General features: G+C 30.1%; 1 protein-coding gene across 2 annotated transcripts in view; it reads right to left on the bottom strand.

Annotated features, from left to right (window-relative positions):
- The window catches only part of MS3_00000433 (uncharacterized protein), a 63282-nt gene that overhangs the window by 27385 nt on the left and 19643 nt on the right, over positions 1–16254 (bottom strand). Inside the window, exons 19-27 of one of the 2 annotated variants that reach the window (XM_051208198.1) lie at positions 15660–15933; positions 15144–15411; positions 13745–14234; positions 9518–9698; positions 7476–8113; positions 6196–6300; positions 5070–5376; positions 3594–3889; positions 1574–1956 (exon numbers count right to left, since the gene is read on the bottom strand). In XM_051208198.1, the coding sequence (XP_051066434.1) occupies positions 1574–1956; positions 3594–3889; positions 5070–5376; positions 6196–6300; positions 7476–8113; positions 9518–9698; positions 13745–14234; positions 15144–15411; positions 15660–15933 (2942 nt within the window). Of the gene's footprint in view, positions 1–1283; positions 2147–3593; positions 3890–5069; positions 5377–6195; positions 6301–7475; positions 8114–9517; positions 9699–13744; positions 14235–15143; positions 15412–15659; positions 15934–16254 lie in introns of those variants that run through there. The other variant, XM_051208199.1, reaches the window with a different exon arrangement.

A 16254-nucleotide genomic window follows, 5' to 3' on the forward strand; every position in this document is an offset into this window, starting at 1 on the left:
ACACAACACACAGGTAAATATTTAATACTTCAACGGTTAAAAGAATGTATAATATATGTAGTGCTTATTTATCAAACATAGGTCACGTACTCAGTTTTGAACCACATTTGGCATGTGCATATCAGAGTTAGTGATACTACGCTACTGGTCATACCGAAATATATAGGAATATGTTCAAACCTGTGGTCTACTTTCTCAGGACTAAGTCATTTAACTGCAAAAGCATACTTAATAAATAAAACAATACTTAAATAAGACAGAAATTCATTTAACTACTATACTAGCGGTCGAAACCAAACAGCTTACGGTAAATTAATATGCAAAGAGCGAAAAATACATATATCTGCTAAAATAGAAAATATCAGGAAAATGTCTGCTGGGTATCTGGAGTTCAGTAAATGCTATTGCAGCCTAAACTTGTCCAGAAATCTATGTAATGATAGCTAAAAAGATAAGAATCGATCAGGCAACTGATAGGGTATCATGGATTTCTAGTTAAACCGTTTTCATTCATGCTCATGCTTGTAGATAAAAATCATTGTAAAAACAGGAATTAATATCACCAAAACATATCTGTTGACATCCATAGCTGTAAAAACATATTTTTTAAGTACAGAAATAATTAAAGCTTATTGATGAGGGTTGGTTGACTCATCACATCATGCGATGGTTGATGATATAAGTAGAAATCTAAGATTTTAACTAAAGATGATGGAATTAATTATTGTGTGAGTAAAGGCTGTAAATGATTGACAATTTTCACCATACGTTGGTATAATTCATCATATTCTAGAGAGGAAGCTATGCGAAAAACCACAGATTATAGCCACGTTACAGATACCGTTCCAAATAGCTATGGATATCAGAATGATTCTCATATACTATGAAGATGATTAAAACTTGAAGAAAGTATGAGTCCCAGTCTTTTTGAACCAGTGGCTTTCCTTTGAACGAGTCTCCACTCTATTAATGAAGGTATACTGAACTGACCCGATTGGTAACAAAGTTTCTAATCAACCTTAGTTGCCCGGAAGTTGTTCATGACCATATGTGTTTTTTTTTGTTGAACAAATGTGAACTAGGATACAAATTAAACATTGTTAAAAAAATACATCAAAAAATAGAATAATTTGATGCAGAACCAAATCGACATATAAAACTATTGTCAGTTATCCTAATAACCAGTTCGACAAGGTTAACCTGAAAGAGTGTATATAAATATAGGATAAAACGATGAATGGTAATCAGATGAATAAAGCGCAGAAAAATCTTTATGAAAGTACCTTTATCAGTTTCACGTTACATCACTCAAATAACTGGAGCCTACTAGAATTGATTATTTGTACTTTCGGAACCACATCTAGAATATATACAACTCAAAATACAAACTAAACAGAACATTTGTATACATCAATGAATGTTATTATTGCGATATGTTTATGACATTTTTGGAAGATAGGATAATCCCATAAAGTATTAGAAAACACCTGATACTTTTCTCATAACTAATAGTCATAATTATTTTTGGATAAATGAGTTTTCATAAAATTTCAATATATATTATATGGCTTACAGGAGAGGATGGACAGTTCGAGAGACGGTAAATGATGATGATATCGGTGACAATCTCATCCAATTGAACATTATAAATTGAGCTAACCGACTAGCTTTATTATTCAAATAATTTGATAGCTGTGCATCACGTAAACGAGCTGAGTCAATTATATTTTTGTGCAGTTTTTCTTCTTCTCGTAGATTAGCCATAATATGTGCAGTGATTTCCTCAAATTTTGTATGCTGTTGAATATTAGACATATGTATTTGATTTAAAATTACATCACCTTCTACAGCTACACGATAAAGATGATCACGTATAGAATGAGATAGAAGACGTCCTTCATTAACGAGTTCAATAAATGCCCATCCTGCATATTTCTGTAAAGAGGTTTGCCATTCCTAGTGGATAAAAATAACGAAACAAAAGATAAAGAGAAAAATGATTTATAGTGAATACAACCACAAAATAAAACTAACACGTTTTAGATAAACACAACTAGTAATAACATCAATCGTATACACATTAATTTGTAACCATGATTAAGAATTGGTTTGAAATAGACAAACTAATAAGTGTTATAATACGTAAAATAAGTTTTAAAATTTCGAACCATAATCAAATAATAAAAATAAGTATTTAAAAAATAAGGTGTATAATATTCTTTGATATATTATGATATACCATTAACCATGTATTGTATAACTATGATTAAACAAAGAGTTTATGCTTGCTGTATTTTTTAATAAACAAAAATTTACAAGTGATCATCATAATAACTATTGATAATCTTATACGACTTAAAGATCATCGTGTTATGAATGTGACATAATAACCATAGAAAACTTAACTTTCGTTAAAACTAATATCTAGTGATTTCCATTATATAGCTAAATAGAGCCAAAAGAATGTAGAACACCTGAACTATTCCAAGTATTAACCTTCGATATTTAGGGTAGTTATCATTGGTTTGTGAAACAACGTTATTTTTTTGTTGAGAAATAAATCTATGGGAATGCAATATTCATGTAACAATGAAATGACTTTACCATTTAGAGGTAGATTATTACACTTTCGACGTCACAGAAAAGGGTCTCTCAAACATTTGTTGAATATATTCCCAGAAACTCACGGCTGGAAGGGAATAAAATACTTACAAATGCTGTTGCCAGACATTTTTTGGATAGCGGACATGAAGTGAAAGCAAAAATGGCCTTCTAAATATTTAAAAGGTAAAAAAATACCAATCTTTTTCCAGTGTGCAAAGGCAATCATCAAACGTTTCCGACATGACCTATACATACAGAAGAAAAGTGTGACTAGCTTTTCCCTTCCATAGTGAATGGATGTTTTTCTGATAACCCTTATTTTCACCTTTTTCCCAAACCCGTCCCCAACACTCTTTATTATTTTTTTCGTCTTCTGATATTCACTTCTAGAATAATCTTACTGATGTTCGTATATTTACTTTTTTTAATCATAATGGGAGATTATCCAATCACTTATCAGACGAATTATAGTTAAAAATTAGGCTACTGGGTTAGCTACTGAGTTCAGATATTCACTGACTTGTTATATTTTACGGCGGAAAAAAACAGGGGAAGAACGAAAAAAACGTCCCTCAACGACAAAGTATCGCAACAAGAAAGTAATAACAGCATAATTTCAGTGGCTTATGAGGTCATAGATGTTCGCTGATGTAATTTACTAAAAGCTGCAGATGTTATCTTGGTTCATAAGAGACAGCATTTTTAAAAAGTTTACATTAGAATACCGTACATACTTCGTGATCGAATTGCTCCACTGTCATTGTACTAAAAATATGGGTACGACAAATTTTGAACCATCATATTCTTTTAAACTACACTGTTTACTCAAGAATATGTAAGCAAGCAATACCACTACTTCTCATATTACAAATGTAACCTCTATCCTAAAAACAAGTATGCACAGAAGTAGCTGCATTGTAACTGTATGAATAACTAACAAAATATGAAATAATACCAATATATTTATTTGTATTACTACCAAAACTGACTTGTGAACACAACAACATCACTAATTCTACAACAGATGATGTATGCTGTAAGAATGGTAGAACACTTAGAATTAATTCTTGTCCATGAGTACCAATTAATGTTTTACTAAAATAATCCATAAATTCAATAAATAAATCTTTTAAAAATAAACCAGTTGATCCAAGGCAGGTATCAAGTAAATCAGTTAAAGCGTTCTGTTTTTGGTTACTCTGTTCACTTTTTGTTGTATTATTACTGTTATTATCAAGTGGTACGTCGACAAGTTCATATTCTTCACTGACTAGTGAATTACGATCTAGATTTGTTAAGATGAAATAAACAGAATTACGATTATGAAAGTAATTATTAATAATAATAGTTTTATTATTAATCGCGGTAGTAAAAATAAAGACTATGACTATATATACTATATTAGGGTGCTATAAGTATAGCTCACTAAAATCTTTAAAATTATACCAGTTAGATTATGTAATTTCATATCTAATAAAAATTTCGTGATTCTTTTTGGAAACACCACTTTTCAGTTCGGAATTTCTATTCTAATAATTTTAAAATGGATAAAATTGTTAAGTTTTAAGTATTATTATGTGTCTGATTTTCTAAGTAAATGCCTATGATCGTGACTTAGTGACATTACCAGGTTGTCAAAACCAAGGTAGGAGCGACCGGGTTAAAACTTATCACATACTGGTTGAAAAAACAATATCTTAACCATCAAAGCTGCCATTTTAATAAAGATGTGACCTAGGACATAAAGAGTGATAGTTCAACTCCTTTTTTGTTACTTAATTTACACACAAAATGCTTGATACACGAAGTTAGATTTGATTAGTGAGTTCCTTCTCACACAAAACGAACATAACCGACTGTTTTATTTTGAAAATATACATATCGAAGAAACATGGGCAGTCAAGAAGAATTTTTTTATCTTACAAATAACTTATACCCTAAAATGCTATTTTATTACTTTAAAATATTATTGAAAATAATATAGTTGTCCATAAACTTTCTTCAAAGGTTTTAACTTAGCAGTCCATGTGGTGAAAGTAAATAATGTCAAGTGATCAGCATTAGGCAGTCACGCAACGTTAAGTCATTTAGCCTAATGAATATATTGTTACTTAACCGATATAATCTGATTATCACTATGGTCTAGTCAGACATAACACTGCTCACTACTCAGTGATGAGTCAATATAACCATAAAATCCACTGATATAACAAGAAAATAACTGCGATACTTGCCTATTCATTACCATTATCATGTATAGGAACACTGAATACTTATGACAGCATTATGAAAGTAACATTAAAACTTATTATGAGTGTGAATTCGAAATTTAAAGCGTAAAGTGAAAATTCACTTAACTAAGAAAATTACGGTACTTAAGGACGGGTACTATGGTAATTTTTTACATGGTTCAAATTACAAACATAATAAACTGTCATTGTAAGTACAGATAATTCACTACTCACCTATGTCGTTCTCATCACGATGGGTTATTCCGAAAACTGCCTCTTTACTATTAATATTATGATCATTATTATTTTTGGTTGCTATTGTCTCATTATTCTGAGTAGTGATGGTATTCATTTGGACTTGAGGTTCTTGTTTAAATCTATTTGTTTGAGGTAATTCAGTATGAGAATGTACGTGATCGACATTAGCATATGGTAACCAGATTGGATTCGGATCAAGAACATCACGATATTTAGAGACCATCATTACTGAAAGAAAGTAAACTGTTGCTAAAGCCAAAAAATCAGGCGATTTGGTTGTTTCCTATATTAATTTTCGTAAAATAAAAAACGAGGAGGGTGAAAAGATAGAATAATATTATAAGAATTAGACAAATAAAGTCCACTAGGTTAGCCGTAACATACGTCACAGTTGGTAGTATAGTTATTACGTAGTATGAAAAATTGTAATATAGTTAACAATGGAAATCAATTGTGAATTTCATTATTAAATACTGAATTGTATTTCATAACTGATGTATAGATCATAATATTCTAGTTTGACTTCCAACTTGATTATTATTTAACGAGCGAACAGATTTTACTAAATATTGATAACAAGAAAAGCGCAATCAATTTACTGATGTTATTGTAATGATTGCCATTATAAAAACAACTGTCATAACCAGTAGAAAAAACATGGAAACTGCTATGGATTATTTAAAAAACCTATGATGCAATAGTTTAAAAAAAGAAGGGAAATATAATTTAATTGAGATTGATCAATGAGTATTGTTATTCGGTGTTGATTAGACGGAAATCCAGTTATGACATAGCGAAATAGTACTTATGTCATATTTTAGATTTTAGATCTCATCCACATCACAGAGATTCATGATGATAGAAACGGACGTTTAGTAACTGGATAGTAGATTGGAGTGTATGTAGATTTAACCACTTTGATGTAGATAATGAAGTATTAGGTATCACTGAACAGTATGACTTGTAAATAATAAAAAACAAACATTTACTTTGTTGAAGAATTATACAGTCGTATGTTTTTAAACAACACAGAAGTCAACTGGTAACTATTTAAATATGAACAATTCAATAAATTATTAAACAAAATAATAGTGTTACTCACTGTGTATTTAGCAATTAGATAATTTAGCCTCTTTATATCAGCATTTTGCAAAAGTATTTCAGGATTTTTAACTGGATTGATGACCGTATCTTGAAAAGTTTCATCCTTACAAAAAAAGATTAAAGAAAACACCAATAAGAATTAATACAATTAGGAGTGTTAACATAATAATGCTTATCTAAAAAGTTTCGAACAAGGGGGATATATGAATTCACACATTACAAAATTATAGAATATAAATTACTGTAAAACATTTTGTTTAAAAATGGGATTATGTTTTCATTCTGAGTATATTGGCTATTAAAATAATTACTAGAATGCTAACCGATATCTAATGTATAATAATATATAGACTATGATCACCTAACAGCTATTCACCACATCGAATGATTGATCCGATTCTCCCAAATGAACTAATATCATCAGTAAAATTTAACATCTGTTGTGAAAAACAATTAAACATTACTAATTTGATCATTCTATATTCATTGAATTAAAATAGTTGTACGGAACTATTAGTGATAAGTACAAGTACAACCCTGAAGTATTTCAGCTATAATAACTATTTTAGGCTTGATACTGAAGCATGTAGACATTATACTCAGAAAATCTGAAAATCTCGGCTTACGAATATTATAATTATGGGTCTAACAATAATAATAAATAATTGATTGAAAATAAGGATATACATCGCTATGAGTCGGCTCAGTGATCTAAAGACTAAGCCCTCACACAGGGGACCTGATGCCCTCGAGTTCGATCCTAGTGGATGTAAATTGTTAAGAAGTAATATGCTGAGTTAAAACAGTTGACTAGTGATTCCTGGTTTTCAAAACCTGTTTGACTAGTGCCAGTACGTGATGTAGACTGTGAAATTCAACAATCTCAATAAATGCCTTATAATAAAGACAAAATATTTATCGAGGCAATTTATTAAATGTTTAAAAGTAGAATGTGTAAGGTTTACAGCATCAATTAAGAAGTCAGGATTAACGTAAAACAAGGTTTTACGTTTTGTTTGCCGGTTAAGCCTTCCAGAAAAATGGTAAGAGTTATTTTTAATGTACTTAGTTGTAAGAGGGGATGTATAACATAATAGATCATATAAAAAAGTAACTTGTAATGATAAACACTAACGTGTACTTGGTTGATGAGTTTTACTGAATGTACATATTCTTAGTTTGGAATGGAAAAAACACTAGTCTAACTAAAAGATTGTATGTCTAAAGATTTTCAATACGATTAATAATAAAAAAACTAATCATATAACCGAAACTTACTCCATAATTTTTGGGATAGTTAAAATGTGGTTTCATACTGTATAGTAATTGTTGAAATGTTCCACTTAAATGGCTTATTTTTTTATCATAATCATGTTTTATATCACTGATGCGAAATAAATCACTGGATGTTGTATAATAATCGGGAAGTTTCCATGGTTGTTCTAGAAAACCTAATCTGTGAATTTTATAGTATTCCAGGTCTGTGACGAGCTGAAATCTAGATAAATTTAATAGTTTATTTGTCAAATTGTCCATAGAATCTTCTATGATATTACATGGATCATTGGAATCAATCGAAAGTGGGAAAGAAAAATGATGTCGATGAACTTCTTTTGAAGTTATATCAATGCCATTTGAACAATGATAATGATTTATTCTATCCACACGTATATCATTCATAGTTTGAGTGGATCCTGTAATAATCTGTAATGATTGTAAAGCATGACTGGAATCATCTGATTGGATAAACAAAACTTCATTTATTTCTAAATTTTTTTCTATATCACTGGAAATTCCATAATGACGAACTATATCACTTCCAGAAGATAACTGTTTCATTGTTTGTACAATATATGAGGGAGGTAATAACCTGTTTAGACGTGACTCCAGACAATTACGAACTGCTGCAGTTAAATCTATTCAACAAGTCAAAAAGGGGCATGAATTGAGCTGTGTTTACAAATAAAAAACACATTTCACTACAATTCGGGTTGAACATACGCATACCGACATAATCTGGTCAACTACTAAAAACTGTTAATTCTAGGGTTTAACCCAAAACTCTGAGTGACAGGAATGATGACGAGAAACATTATATCATTATTCCACTATAGTAAATGACTTCTATTCTTTACCTAAAATACCAAAAAGCGGTAACGTAGGCACAATTCCAGCGCGATTGCGAAATTTTCCAATCATCATGCATTGAAATTGTTCTGATGTAATTATCAAAGATGCTATTCAACTAACTAATTATGCTGACCTACGTATAAGTATCTTCGAAATATGTTGTTTTGCATGTGAGTACTAACGATCATACTCGGCTACTTAACGCAATGAACACGAAGCGGACTTCAAACCTGCAACCTGATTATTGAAAGTTGATTAATTTAACCAAAAGTGAATCTTACAGCTAATGACAGAAATTCGTTTAATATGCAACCTAATTACACATTTAAAGCACATGTAAACTAGTTTGAGAATAGGTAGTTGCTAGTGCAAAATCTTAAGTCAGTTTCACAAAAGCATCAAAGAGAATATTTATATTATACTGGGTTAACATAATTAGATAAGAGATAAAGATGTATCACATTTCTGATTAAATAAAATGGAAAGAAAACGAAAATTATATATATATATATATGCTATGAGATACGCCATGATTAAGAAAGGCACGTAGGAAAAGGTCAATGGAGTTCAACCGTGCGTGTTTTAAGACAGTTAATCACTGAAGACATTGGCGGACGGTCGCGCAATACCGTAGATTGGTTAAAGTTAGACATTGACACCGTTGGATGCTGAATCAGTGGTCTAAAGGTTAAGCATTCGCGTGGGAGACCGAAGGTCCTAGGTCCGAGTTTTGAGTGTAAGATTGTGAATGCGCACCACCGAGAAGTCCCACACTAGGACAAAACGGCCTTCCAGTGCTTCCATGTTTTCAATGGTGGTCTAACATTGATCCATTCGTGATACCAATTTAAACTAAACAATCTCCACAACCCTATACTGATAAAATGAAAACTGGTGTATTTTAATTTACTTGACATATCCTACTATACTGTTCCAATATTTCTTGAGGATACAAAAAACTTAAATACTGCCGATTGACCTTTTTTAAAAATCAAGAGTCGACGAAAATATACAAAACAGTGAACATGGTAATAACATGCGATTAAAATGCAAAATTCAAACAATTAATTAACGATTGTAAGATAAACAAGGAAATATGAAGTTTTAAAAATTCATTTTAAAAATCTAAATGTATCCTATATATTTACTTAACACTATGAACAAATGATATGTGATAACCATAAACTCACATAATCTTAAAAGTTGACGTACTATAGATCCTGAAGGTAAATTCCTTTCAGATTCTATTAGTTTGATATTAATATTTTTATCCATAATGCAAAAATCCGCCAAATAGGTTAAACGCAAAAGATATCCTATTCCATCACTCAACTCCATTCCAGGTAATGACTCTAAACTGCCGATTTCACTCTAATTCGAGAAAAAAAAATTTAAAAAACAATGGAAAACTGTTTTAAATTATTTAATATTTATGCACAGAAAACGGATAGTGTTTTAATGTTACTGAATCAGTACAGCCACTTGAAATAAAGTGAGATGATCTTTAGTAAGGAAAGCTTGAAATCGAAACTAATATAATTCGACAAGACGCATACTAGTAGACTAGACACTTAGCGTGTTGTCATAGGTTTCTGGAAAAGTACGAAAAAAAGACATTCAGACTTTCATAGTTATCAGGAGATGCCAAGTGGCTTATTGAAGTTAGTCAGTCATAAACAAGTAGAATCTGCCGCAAATATGCATCTGACCAAGCTGTCACACCATATCAATACAATGAATGATAGTAACAACGATATTAAAATAATATTAGGTATCAAGAATATTATTTGAGAAGAATGAAGGTGGAGAGGTTCATTGAGATAACAAACGATATATACTTATATCAGAAACTTGGTAAATTAGGCTTCATAAGAAACTATACGAATTATCAACACAGAAATTTTCCAAAGATTCCTGATTCGTTATAATTTAAGAACATTTTTCCACAATAAAACACTATACTGTTGACTCTTCAAGATGGTCTCATCTAGGTTAAACTTGCTGGAAGTTTTACAAACCAAACAAAATTTCCAAAACAGTGAAATATAAATTGGAAAGGACAAATGGCTTTTACACACAGAAATTAAGTATTTCACCTCCCATACCCATTTCTATGTACCTGTTATATTTTTCAATGTTAGTGGTTGCGTATGTTTGATCACTTAATTGAATTATGTTTCTTAAAAAATATGTAATTGTGGTCAAAATATATCACAGGCATTAATCAATCAATAGCGAGAAAACTATTTCAGACGTTCTGCGCGAAATACAATGAATGACATTTATTTTTATTTTAGAAAATGCACAATAAAGATAGCTTCATCTAATGACCAAAACGTCTAAAATTAGTACAAAAAATTCCTTTATTTTCATCACAGAGTAAACATGACAGAGCTCAATATATCAAATGCTCACTTTTATACATAGATAGTGCATAACACATGAACCAGTTGGTTTTGTTAATTTGCTTCTTGTAAAGAAAACTTTCAAAGTAATCATTTGATTAGTGATTTACTGAATAATACTCTACCTGCTAAAGTGAGAATGCTTAAAATAGATAACGACTTTGACGCATGACTTCATAAAGATTTGGAGATGATGTTCATCTCATGAAACACTATCGCCATCGCTCTTCGTTAAGTTTATTAATTGAAATTTCCTTGAAGGTCAGGAAGTCCCGATAAAACTCTGTATAGATATGAGGAAAAAGTTGTGGAGATGAAACTTTTAGCCTGGATAAAGTTGCACTCAACTAAATAAGGTTATGTATAGATATCTCAACAATATGAAGATCAGAAGACATGTAAGAAGCCTTGCAGAACTAATAAATGTTTTAGAACTATTGAAATCTAACAGGTTTCCGTACTTCTGTTACAAAATAGTTTCGATTTATTAGTACCTTTGCTCGTTAATCAAAAACTGGCTTTAAGGTTAGTTTAAGAACCGCTTAAACAGGTCTCAACACCAAACTTCAACTGCAAACTTTATGTAAGCGAAAAATGAAATTCAGCAAATGTTTATGACATATTACAATGGAAAGAAACAGCTGTGTGAAGTTAATCCAATTTGATAGACCATAATCAAACTACTAAAAACTCTATCTTAACATATGATATTGAACAGTAGAAACATACATTGTTTCATTAATTTAATATCAAACTAATACCAAATAATCTGATTAACAGAAATAATTTATCACAACGTACAGTTTACTTATTCGACAAAAAATATGAATGAACTATTTGAATAATAGAGAATTTATCATTAATTAGATTAGAAAATAATGGTTATGAGAAATGAAGAGTTGAATCAATATGTGAACAAAGAATAACCGTGATGATGCAATCGAAAGATTATAATAAAAGGAATCTCTTTTCAACGAATTTATCATCAATATATAAACTGTTCGTAAAATTGAATAGTATTACGGCTAAAATGTACTGAAACCTTGTCATAAAACACAGTTCAAAACATTTTACACTGATCGATCGACTTTGATCCAGTGTAGCAACCAACATACTGAGTTTTGTCCATGTAAGTAAGAAACACTGAATTTTGATCATTGAAAAAATATTAAAATCCATAAGACTTAACAAAGATAAATCAGTTATACGAAATAAGATAAGCATACACAAATGATGTAACGTGAGGTGAAGAAAGATATATAACACAAAAAAAGTATAAAAAAAAACAAGCATGGATAGGAATCAACAGTCAAGAAGTTGAATTATTCCATATTTGTAGAAAATCCAAATTTCAGAAAATATATCACTACAGTTGATTAAAGAAGAACCCTGATGATAAGTCTCAAGTGGAATAAAACATGCAACGTAAATATCAATGCTCATTGATACAAAATACGAAATAATATTTTTTGTACAGATAAAATTTAAAAATTACAGTTATAGAAACAAATATTTATGCTGTATTTGGAGTTGTGGGGCGACAAACATTTGTTAATCAGATCAATAGTTTTGCGATTAAATAAATTGTGATTAACTGAATATGAGAACTAAATATGTCCTGAACTCAAACAAGAACGTAGAAATAATTTTCTTGAGGAAATCAACAAATTTTCTGATTAAAAGTAAGATTTTTCATCTATCTTTTAGCGCGCAGTTTTACAACAATCGGGACACGAATGTATGAAGAATGTTATTTAAAAGATCATACTTGTAAAATCCTGAAAGATGGAAATGGAATAACTCTACTGTTTTGCTACGTAGTCTGGTTTGAACTTCGTTATTTGGGTAACTAAGATTTTTAGAAATATAATTTTGATTCTAAAAATTAAGGTTGTTTGATGATTTGTTAGAGAGGGACATTAAGCTGACATTCCGAAAATTCCATCAGAAGACAGAAGAAATTGTGAAACAGTGAAGGAATTTTGATAAACTTCTAAATTGACGGTCATTTATAAACTAGGGACATAGGAAAATACTAACAGGTTTCAGTCGACTATTTAGGCGAATATGATAAAGAATAAAATGTTTCAGAGAAAAAAAGTCATTTCAAAGATATATTGGAATACAGTACAATCTAAGAATTTTCGAAGGTATACTTAATGTGTAATATTAGTGTTATTTTGTTTTTAGCTAATAAAACAATGGATTCTTTGGTGTGACTCATCAAAAAGAAACTTTTTATGCATTATTAAAACTGGTTATTATTAAATAAAAAATATATAAACACTTTATATTCACCATATTATTAGCAAGAGCAATAAACTTCAATAACGTCAGTTAGTTAATCTTAAATAGAGAAGAACCTAGCATATATATGCATTAAATCAAGTTATTGAACAACATCTGTACTTCGATTTGGGCAGCCGAGTAGTAACACTAGACCTGGCACCTGGTTCGGTTTGAAGCCACATACACGAATTTGAATCAGGTTATTTATAAGATCAAACAAGTGGCTGTCTAATAATTTTTTTTTTCTAAAAAGATGTACTACCTACATAATTTATTAATTTATTTTATTTTCATATTCAAAATTGCTGGAAACCCTTTGCTTCACTACTTATAAAGAATAGTGTAACATTTAAAGAATATAAAACAGAAAAACTTTATTTGCACGACTTTAATATCATTATTCATGTACCAACGTTTAACATTTAGCCTGAATATGAGGGGTGTGCAGAAAAAGTATTCGGATTTATTAACCTAATGTGTATCCACTTGAAATTCAATCACTTTTCTGAGTTAAGTTTTCCTGTCGAGTAGCTTCAACAAACTAATAATTTAGAGTAATGTCCAGCTACATTGACTAGTGACCACTTAGCAAATCACCGATAAACAGGATTCGATAAACAACGGAAGATTAAACCAATATGACTTTGGCCACCGCTCAATGATTAATTACTTGTAAATGACAATTAGTTTTCTATCAATATTGTAAAATGGATAAATACATACTGTGGAACTTGACGCTGCAGCAAGTAACGGTAACAAGCCTCCACATGCTCCGACAATCATATCAGATAAATAAGAAATAATATGCAAAATATTTGTAGTAAAAATAGATTCATTTCTTGGATCAATTACATTCATGTTTGTCTCATTTTGAGAAAATATTTTGTCATCGTCATTATTATTCGCAATAAGATTATTATCTGTCAAAGATGCCTGATTATTTGAATGTGGTGTTCTGATGAAAGGATTATTTGCCAGAGATGTTGTTATTGCCGTCGATGATAACGATAATTCTGTGGATGCTAATGATAATACAGACGAGGATGAAAATGATGGTAACGTTGGTGATTTTAATTGTATAGAAGACGGTGACTGAACTGATTCTTTTCCTATCTTTGTTTGCTGTTTCAAAATATTCTCTCTTAATCCATAAGTTGGTGTAGACAAAGAGGAATGCGAGGTCACGGATTGTTTTCTATGAACCACTCGTTGACTAAATTAAATGGAAATAAATAGCGATGTATTTAGAATGTGATATCATAATTCACATATATATTATATACGCTGAAATGAGAATGCTTGTATATGACAAGGAAGAAAGGAAGATCAGACTTTTTTTATGATTATTTGTAGTGTATTATGCTGAATATTAAGTTTATCAAGCATACAATGTGTATCAAATTTAAATTCTTCTAATCACATTGATTTAGCATCTTATTGCTTGATATACAATGAAATCAAGTATTTTAACTGGTAATTTGACCTAAAATATTAGTAATACGACATTACCATCTTTTGAAGTTCGGTAGTTAATATTTACACTTTTAAACGTCCTTCCTTTTTACTGCATAGTAGAATTAATTTAAATAAATATAACGTGAATATTCCTTTTCTTTTATTAAAAGTTAACTGCTAATCAATATTTTACAAATACTAAAATGAATGCGTTCAGACTACTTGGTTAGGATCCAAGCATTTATCGTCACTGGTGATTGTAGATATAGGGTGAAATGGCTCAGAATCAATAGCAGTGGAACAGATCCACTAACTTTTTTCATTCCTTATAACCTGAGTTTTAAAATCATATTATATTTATCTCATGAATTCATTCCTTCGTTTTCAAATTATAACATATCTACTTAATATTTTCGACTATCACCGCCGTGGTCACAACTTCTACTACTGTGATATGGTGTTGTAAATTAAACCAAAGCAAATCTGTTGTGGTTTCTACGGTGCGTATGACTAACTGATTAATATAACTATATTAAATAGTTTAGATTTATAAGCTAGAAAATTAGCTGAACAAGTCAATATTTGTCATTCATAATACCAGATTTTAAAGTATATTTCACAAAAATCTGAATAAAGTATATATGTATTTAAAAGATGAAATACTTACACTACAATATTTTCAAGTGAACATAATAAATCATCTAATAACAAATGATGTACATATGACCAAGAAAAGTTGGTTAATTGAAATTTCATTGACTTATCCTCTTTCTTCAAATTATTCGCTTCAGTGGTCACTTTATTCTCTACACTGTGATTGTGATTGGAAGGAGAATTTGGTTGATTAGGTGATGTTTTCAGTAATGATAAAGGCGGTATTTCAATATTTTCATAAGATAAAATTGAATCAGACGAAGTTCGGTCAAGTATCTGATCTATAATTAATAACGATATTAGGTGTAATTACTATTATTATTAATATCTTATTAGTGACATCATAAGGTGATGATAAACAATCGTCGTAATAAAATGTTTTGATTGCCATTTAATCATCGAGGATAAAAATGTTTTAATAAACCGACACCTCTACCAATAACATGAGAGAAAATGAAAATCATCTAAGTCATTGGCACAATAAAGAAAAGATAATTAGAATTTGAAATGTGAAGATTTAGCTTATTACCTGAATTACATACTGAACTTGAACAACTGTTATTGGCATTGTTATCAACGTTTTTGTTATTATCAGCATTACTGTTATTATTACTATTATTTTCCATTAATGCATTGTTGGATGGTAACTGATCATCTTTAATTTGACAAGATCCATATTCTGTAAGATCAACACCGAGAGAACTGTCCAATTCAGTAGAACTTTTATTTGAAAATAATACTGATGTGTTTGTATGTGTTAAGTTGGAATTCTTTTCATCCACTGTACACTTTGGTTTTGCAGTCTAAAAAATTAATAATGATTATTTAAGACTGTCAATTTCTTTTCAAGGAATGTAAATATATAGGTCCTATTTGATGTATTTAATTATTATTATTTGAAAAATATTTATCAGCACAAAAAACAGACAAAACAAAAAGAACAACAATAAGTGATGTAAAAGTATTGGTAACAAAAATGGATGAAGTATAATTGTAAATTTACATTCGAAAATAATAAAGAGTAATAAGATCATCATTGGAATCATTGAACGATCTAAGTTAGACTACCATTGAAAAATTGGAAGCACTGGACGGTCGTTCTTCCTAGTACGGAACATCTCGGT

Source organism: Schistosoma haematobium, chromosome 4, assembly GCF_000699445.3.
Source record: "Schistosoma haematobium chromosome 4, whole genome shotgun sequence".
NCBI classification, from domain to species: Eukaryota; Metazoa; Platyhelminthes; class Trematoda; order Strigeidida; family Schistosomatidae; genus Schistosoma; species Schistosoma haematobium.